The 8625-nt window shown below is 39.7% G+C and overlaps 1 protein-coding gene across 2 annotated transcripts in view; it reads left to right on the top strand.

Annotated features, from left to right (window-relative positions):
• The window catches only part of FAM81B (family with sequence similarity 81 member B), a 56100-nt gene extending 48996 nt beyond the window's left edge, over positions 1–7104 (top strand). For both annotated transcript variants that reach the window (XM_081498751.1, XM_081498752.1), the window contains 3 exons: positions 3481–3616; positions 5170–5365; positions 6813–7104. In XM_081498751.1, coding sequence (XP_081354877.1) covers positions 3481–3616; positions 5170–5365; positions 6813–6946 — 466 coding nt within the window. In that variant the 3' untranslated portion in view covers positions 6947–7104. The remainder of the gene's footprint in view (positions 1–3480; positions 3617–5169; positions 5366–6812) is intronic.
• The last annotated feature ends 1521 nt before the right edge of the window (positions 7105–8625 follow it).

The raw sequence follows: 8625 nt of genomic DNA on the forward strand, positions 1-8625 counted from the left end.
TGGGGTCACCAAGACTCAGATGTGAGGGAGCACACCTGTGCACATGCACGTTCATGCACGCACGTGCACGCGTGCACACACACACACACACACACACACCCCTCTCTACCCTGGGCTCTCGTGGTGTCTATAGAGCCCCATTAAATTTTCTTTTACTCTTCTGTAACTTTCTGCCTTATAATTGCCCTTGGTGTGCATTTTAACCTGATTCCATCAGTATTAAAAAATGTTAAAAATCAGCCTTCATCTCATGTTTGTGCTAATGAGGTCTCTGGCCATAATTTAAAAGTCTGATTTATGATTTAAGGAAAAGGAAAGAAAAAGTTACCTATCACTCCATCTATCCATCTATCTATCTACTTACCTATGTAACTACATCTAACTGAAATACTCCCATAACCAGTGATATAGAGGATTTGAGAACTAAAATGTGTCACCTAAGATAAATTCATCCTATTGAGATTATAACTGTATGTTCTATAATTAACAGAACAATAATTCTTATATGGCAAATCATGTCCACTATGTTAGGGAAAAGTCAAAAGAAAGGAAAACATTATATAAACCACTATTTTTATACTTTTTACCTTTCAAGGAGAATGCTTTTAAATAATGCCTTTCTATTTTAATAAGCTAACAATAGACAGGATCTGACCTCTGACTGTTACCAGGAAAGTGAGTTTCCAGTTATAGGCAAAACCTTGTGATAAGAAGATCATAAAAAGTAATTCATTCTTTATAGTTTATTTTAATTTCAGAATTTCAATTACTGCCATGTCCTTCCAGAGATATTACCTGGGTACATTTAATGGTTCCTTCATTTTCAGAGGGATTTTAATATTTTATTACTGATGAGAGTAAATGTTCTCATTTATTTACACAGTGAAGGTGAGAACTGAAGGATGGATTCTTGATGGTAAAGCTATCTCTTAGTTATCTGGGGATTTACTCTCCCACTTAACCATCACAATTAATCCTTCCACGAGAGAGAAGGGAAGATGAAAATCAAAGTTTAGGTCTCTAAATAGCTTGACAAGTTTATGATTTGCTATTTGTTAACAGCCCTAATAAAATGTATTCAATGAGAAAGAATAAATCATCTATTCAGCCTCTGCTTAACTGAGCATTTCTATATTCCAGGCATGGTTCACAGCCATGAACAAAGCAAAATCCTTGTCTTCATTTTCTAGTGGAGAAGACCTACCTATTATGTATCATATGATTGGCATTTTGAAGAAAAATAAAGAAGGGTAAAGGAATAGGGAGTGTCAAGAAAAACTTCTGTGATAAGGTGGTGCTTGAATATAAATCTAAATGAAATTAGGGCAGGAGCCATTGTATATTCTCAGGAAGAGTGTTCCAGACAGAGGCAGCCATTGGCTAAACAGAGATTGTCCACCTATCCGTTGAGGGGCTTATTTATCTGAGATCCAGTATCTGTCATTAGCCAGCAGCACAAGTGTTTAAAAAGCATGCTTAAACTAAGAACAGGAAGAATAATCAACTTCATCTTCTTCATGATTGAAAAACTTACCTGCATCAAGGATAAGTTTCTACGCTGACTGTTTCTATGTGAAAAATATTCCTCTCTGTATCAAAAAGTGTTCATTCAGAAAGATGGAGACCAGAATTTAGCTATTACGCTACAACACATATAAGTACTGGAAAAGTAACTACCTTTCCCATTTCTGGATTTAATAATCCAAATCTAAGTTTCTCAACCTTGGCACTATTAGCATTTTGGCAGGATAATTCTTTGTTGTGGGGCTGCCCTGTTCACGGTAGGATGTTTACCCACCACAGCTCAGTAGCACCTCCCATTCGTGACAACCAAAAACATCTCCAGACATTGCTAACTGACCATGAGTCTACATAAAAATGGAAATGACCTCACTAACATCTTTTCCAACTGATAGTTCAAACACTTTTTCAGGAGAGCTAAAGAAGCATGCAATATGGTACTTGTCTAGCACACCTTAGGCAATTTCCAGTGATAAATGTCACACACCAAATTAGCTGCATGTAACTTTTCCTGAAATCATTAGAGTAACTATTATTTCAAGTCACCCCACAGTTGAAGGCAGTCTGAATATTTTCAATAACAAATGGCATGCCCTTTTCCTGCAATCTAATATTTAGCCTAGTCTAAACAGAATTTGAACGTAACATCTTATCATGAGCAAGTCACAAGCAGAAAACATCTTCAGAAACCACTCCCCAGGCCCTATCACCCCTCTTCTCAATCATTTCAGATGAGAACACCCCTCTCACACTCTCAGCCACTCTGCAGTGAATTTTCAAACTGATGCCACATGATTCCAGTCCTTTTAATTTTAGCAAACTCTGGGAGATAGTGAAGGATAGTGAATCCTGGCGTGCTACAGTCCATGGGGTCGCAATGAGTTGGACATGACTTAGGGACTGAACAACAACAATGACATCTACTTCTGTGGTTTAAATCCTTCACTCTGTTATTTAACACTCCTATTGTGCATCAACTTGATGTGAGCAGTTCCTTCCTGCACACTTCTTGATTTGTCTGATTTTGCCCCACTTGAGTAACTCAGCATCTCTCTAAATCCACCCCCCACCCCCGCAAAGAATAAAGAATCCACTAACAGAGATCCATTGGTGACACACGGGGATTTCACTGAAGTTTTGCTGGAAGCAGAGATGTCACCGAGGAGCATCTCCCTTGGACATTCTGCTTTCCAAAATCCTTTGGGTCTCTCTCCTTTCTCCCTTCCCTATTTCTCCCTGTGACTGTCCTCTCTCACCCAGTTCCTTCTCAGCTTCAGAGTGACCCTAGTAGAGAAAAGATTTGGCCAACTACTGCCCTTTGCCAGTCTGCCCATAGCTAAGAATGGCTTTAACACGTTCTAATCATTTTTTAAAGGAAAAAGTATCCTTTATGACCTCACATGAAATTTAAACTTCATTAGATGATAGCCACCTCATTTGCTCATTATTTCTTTATAAAAAAAAAAAGCCTATAATTTGTATCATGTGGGGCTGCTTTCCCACTGTGCCGGCAGACAAATGGTTGCAACAGAGACTATATGGCCTGAAAAGCCTGAAATATTTACTATGTAACCTTTCAGAGAAAAGGTGGTTTGCTAACGTCTACCGTAGAGTAATACCAGCCAAGTGACTTGTTGAAGTAATTCTTCTGTGCACACACACTGTGGCCTGGGCACTGAGAGGAGATGGCACACACCTTTCTGTGTGTGTGTGTGCGCGTGTGTGTGCGTGTGTACGCTCCTGCCACTGCGTGGACGTGCATTTCAGGGTGTGCAACAGGGTGCTGTCGGCAGGAAGGGACCCAGCGTGTGCTCCCTTACCCACCCCTCTATCACCCCTAGGTGTTTGCTGGGCACATGGACTCTCATCATCCAAAAAAAAAAAAAAAACGCAGTTTTCAATAAATGTCGGTTTTATGCGTAAATTTACTTACCAAAATAGAACTACTTTCCCCCCTAGATTTAATTCCCTTTCATTGAATCTATATGAGGAAATGGAGAACCATCAAAAACGGACAGAAAACCAGGTCATTAAATACGAACAAGAGCAGCTCAGCCGCGCAAACCAGTGTCTGGCCCTCCTGGAGGAGAAGCTGGTAAGGGCTCTGTTATCCCCTGTCTAGATGTGAGCGGTGAGTCCGAGTCTTGAGAGCCACGCTTGAAACCTCACAGTAACCTTCAGCGCCTCAGTAACTGACTTTTTAGCCTGGAATAGGAATCCAGAGGCCTGCCTTCTGGTCCTGTCAGCTACTCCCCAATTCTGTGAACTCGCAGGCCTCCCGGTATCTCTCCCTGTACCAGAATAACACAGAGAGCTTTCTAAGGTACAGATTCCTGGTCCCAACCCAGAGCTGAAGCATCAGACCCTCCAGAGCCTCCCCTGGGGATCTGCTCCCAGATAAGCTCCTTGGGCGATGCTCAGATACGATAAAACCTGAAAACTGCCTTAAACAAATCGTTTTTACCTCTCTGGAGATCCACTGGTAGATCAGAGGTTTTCAAAACTCCTTCTCCAGGTCAGACCTTGTAGAGACACCCCCACGCTTCGGGGTGAGGCGACAGGCACATATCGCAGGCTCCCTTCTCCAGCCAGCAATGCCGGCCACGCTGCTAAGCCCCGACAGGAGGGCAGCACGGCCAACCTTACAGGTGATTCAAGTAAGACGATTCTGGAACTTCAGGAGAGCGGCTTTCGGCAGCCCAGGAAAGGACGCTCCCATTACCCAACCTGAGCTTGTTGACATGGTTGGAGGCAGGAGTCCCAGAGAGGGAAGTCAACATTACAGCTTTATCACTCATAAGCTGTTGAAGGACGTGTGGTCTGATCTGCAGCCAAGCAGCCCGCTGGTTCTGGTCAGGGTTTAGGCAAGACTCCTCCACCAGTTCTAGGAGGCACTAGATGAGAACGCGGTCATCTGCGGGCAGAAGGCGCCTATCACAAGGAAGAGAGGCTGGAACCCACCATTTGTGAGGCAAGTGGGACCAAAAAGCATCAAAGGGGGCCAAGTCTCCCACATTTCTCTCTTCCCTGGAGGGGAGTGAGGAGGGGCAAAAAAGCTCGTTTGTCTCAGGCTATCTCTGCAGCCCCCACCCTGCTGCACGTTAGAATCACCTGGAGAGAGCTTGTAAATGCCATCAACTCCTGGGTTCAACACAGCCCCATTAAATCAATTGTGTGTAGGGGTAGGGTGGGGTTGGGGGGTGGATAATGGGCCAGGTGATTCTAATAGAAAGCAGAGATGGAGAATCACTATTCTGTTTGAAGCCTGTTCACATAGAGATAGGAAGCTCAGGGAATAAGAACGTCTAATACTTAGGAGAATGTCCCAGGAGCTCAAGTCAAGCAGGATGTAAAATGCCTTCCTTGGCAACACTTCTTTAAATGCTACAATTCCAAATCCTCCACACATTTCATAAGGACCACAGCCCTTTCTCTTCTCCCATAGCATGTAGAATTTCAGAAACTACCAACGAACAAGGCCAAATAAAGGAATTAACCTACAGTTGTGAATAGCTTTAGATACAAGGGCACCTGGTTTGGAAACGTATGTTTATCACAGGAAAGCAAACTTGTTAAAACGCATTCTCTAAGATGAAATTCAAATCCACAAAGGTTTTCAGCAGTTTTATCACAAGACCTCTTTTGTAGGATATGTCTGAAAAAAAAATGGAAGAAAAATTACTGAAGCTTTCAAGCAAGTTAGAGAATTTCATTAACACAGAGAAGTATGAAGCAGATCTAAACAAAATGAAGCAAACAGAAAATAAACTGTCCAAAAAGATGATCCAACTGGAAAAGCACATCTGGGATGAATTAGAGAAAACGCAGGATGAATATCAATCAGGTGAGCAGATACCTTTAACTGAGTCAAGAACATCAGTCCTTTCTTATCCAGTCCCTCAGGGTTTTCTACTTTGAGCTAATGGCCAGGGAGCAATCCTGTCATCAGTCAAGTGACATCCTTTGTATTTCATCGGCTTTCCTAAATATCCCATAGAATGTCAGCATACCACCGGGAGGGAAGGTAAATATGCAAATTTAGTTTCTCATTCACAGGTTGCAGGGTCACAAGTTGCCATTGCTGTGAGATTTATGTTTTAGTCTCTAAGATCATAGAATCTTAAAATTGTCAGACCTGGAAAATCCTTGAAGATCATCTAGACCTTCCTTGTGGTTAGATCATGAAATTAAGAGTCTAGGTCAGATGTCCCTCACTGAACTGCAGGTAATGAGCCTGGACAGTTGTCAAACTGGAGACATGACCTTTAGAAGTCAAGGGAGAGAAATGAATGAGCAGAGTCCAGTACAATGACTGCTTTTCTTCTTAAGGAGGCTAATGGCAGCAGTGTCAAGCTGAGCTAACATCAAAGAGGATTAATTTGAAAGGCTCATCTAATTTGTCAAAAGGAAGGATGGGAGGATAGGTGTAGCAGAGCAGCCATCTGCCTCGAGCCACAATTTTGAGAATTACCAGGAATCAGAAGGTTTCTGTATGAGAGACAACCCCAATTTAACTGACCCAACTTTTAGGGCTCTGCTTGCTATTTACCCATTAAAGATGGAATGTACTCATTCTGTTAGTACAATCCCAGTATGAACTAAAGAGTAATTTGTAACCTTGATGTTTCTGTGTTTTACTAAATGAGAGCTTAACAAATGGGGACTCCCAATCAACAGTTTGCTTTTATGCCTTTAACAAAAATGTGTTGAGAAATGACTATGCAAAAGCCTCCAGTGAGTCAGCAATGGGCTGTACTCTGAGAAGCTTGAGGTCTGGTAGGCTGTGGTCCTGAGTGGCTGGACTTGTATAACTGAGACACAAAGTGCTGGGGGCAGGGATGGGGGAGCAACTGGCAAGGGACCATTCCTTAAGTCCTTCAAACAGGTTGCTTTCAGAGAAGGTTTCACATCTCATCTGTGGCCTCTACCTGCAATTTTGTAACAAGAATAAAAAAAGAGATCATCCAAATTTCTTGTCCAAGTGGACAGAAAGAAAATGTTTTCAATTTGTTTCTTGAAATATAGAATTATTTCATTATGCAATCTATGGGGATGGAGGGGAAGGACAAGAATTGAAATTTCACAATGAAGCCAGATACTAGTTGATACACGGTTGCTAATGCATTTTGATGACATTATAAGAAAAGATTATTATACATTTTTAGACTGGTCTTAATGGTCACAATGATCGATTGTGACAGGACTGCTGACTAGTAACTTCTGTTAAAAAATTTTTAAAGATCCAATGCTTTGTTTAGCTTCAATATACCTATTTTCATATCCTCTTCCAGGATTTAAATCGATTCATGACTCTCTCAACTCCCTCCAACGAATACAGAAAACAAAGATGGATTTAGAAAACTATAAAGTACAGAAAGACCTAAAGAAATTGCAGCGTAAGATAGCGGAACTGCAGGAATCATAAACTTTCCAGTCATCTTCTTTTTCACCAGCCAGTGGAGTGGTTTCCTGGGAAAAGTTGGGGAAAAAAATCTCTTTGAGATGTTTACTGCTTCTATTTCTTACCACCTTTCTAAGGTAATGAATGTACCAGAAAACCCAATAAAGTAGGAAATTTTATGATGTCTTGACTAATTTATTAGTGAAAAAGTTAGGGAATTTCTTTCCATACATGCCTTTATGTTTTTATTTGTCCACAAATCTGTATGTTATTCCTATAGGCCTGGTGAAGTAGGCCTGGTGTAATATATTAAAGAATGGCGGAAACTGTGGAAAATTGGAGACAACTTACTTGTCTAAAAAGAATAGCAACTATGCAGTTCCAGTCCATTATTTACATGTATATAATCCATTATTGTCCAAAATTTTATTTTTCAAAAAAACAAAAAATCTGATTTTATATGAAACCATTTATAAGCATTAGCAACTAGTTCTTAAACTATGAGGGAAATGTCTCTGGGGCAGATACAGCCAAGTGAACTGTCAGACTGCAACTTCTAATGCAGAGGTTTTAATTTTCTAACAGTCCCAATATTTATACCAAGTCTAACTTCGGTGTATTTAAAATATTGATTCATTGTACTCAGTATGTATCAGAATTATGAGCAAGTAAGAGTTAACCATCTAAAATAATATAAGTTTCCATGAAAAACATCCAACATAATTTTATCCTGGTGCTAAATTTAGAAGCACTGCAAAAATATGAATTAGTTTCCCATAAAGTTAAACTATCTCTAACTTTTGTAGATATAAATGTTAAATGGAGAACCTGATATTGGACAGTAAAATCAGGAAAAATAAAAACAAACTATTCATGTTTTGTACTATGTAGAGAACTGCATACTCTTACATTATTGGGGAGTCTACAAATTGGTAGAATAATTTAAAGGGTAATTTGGAAACATTCGTTAACATTTTAAAGTGTATATAGCCTCTGACCCTGGAATTCTACTGCTAGAAACTCATATTACAGGAGGAAAAAACTTCCAAAATATGGAAAGATATATGAATAAGGATGTTCATTATAGCACTGTTTCTTATAGAAAAAATGAAAACTACCCAATCAAAAGGACCTGACTGACTAAATTAATATCACCACCAACAACAAAAAAGTGCTATCTAGCCCTTAAAAAGAACACAGAAAGAAATCCAAGATACTTTGTTAGGTAAATAAAGCAAATTGCAAAGCTATATGAATGTGACCCCACGTGTGTCAAAAAAAACCTTAAAATAAGTTAAAATACACAAGCAGTATGCAAAAAAAGTAAGAATTTACAGCAGACTAGCAGAATTATGACAAATTCTGTTCTTTACACTAAGTGGTTATTACTGCTTTTATATTATTACAATAGCTGTTACCAGTAAAAATGTTTTAAAAAAACAATCACAACAACAAACACACAAGGAGGCTCACAGAGCCACTCTTTGTAATGAACTTTCAAATAAGTGGTTGCAGGAAAAGTTAAGCTAGAAATTCACACAGATTAAGAGCCAAGTCAGATCCACGTTTTACTTTACACATTTAGCAGCAAAAACAATGACAACATACAGCAAATAGAAAAAAAAAAAGTTGATGCATTTTTTTCATTGTAAGCTAAAATGCTCTAACTTGTAATTCAAATAATAGGGCAAGATCAAGCCAAA

Source organism: Giraffa tippelskirchi, chromosome 6 (assembly GCF_054371585.1).
Source record: "Giraffa tippelskirchi isolate mGirTip1 chromosome 6, T2T-mGirTip1v1.2.pri, whole genome shotgun sequence".
Taxonomy (NCBI): domain Eukaryota; kingdom Metazoa; phylum Chordata; class Mammalia; order Artiodactyla; family Giraffidae; genus Giraffa; species Giraffa tippelskirchi.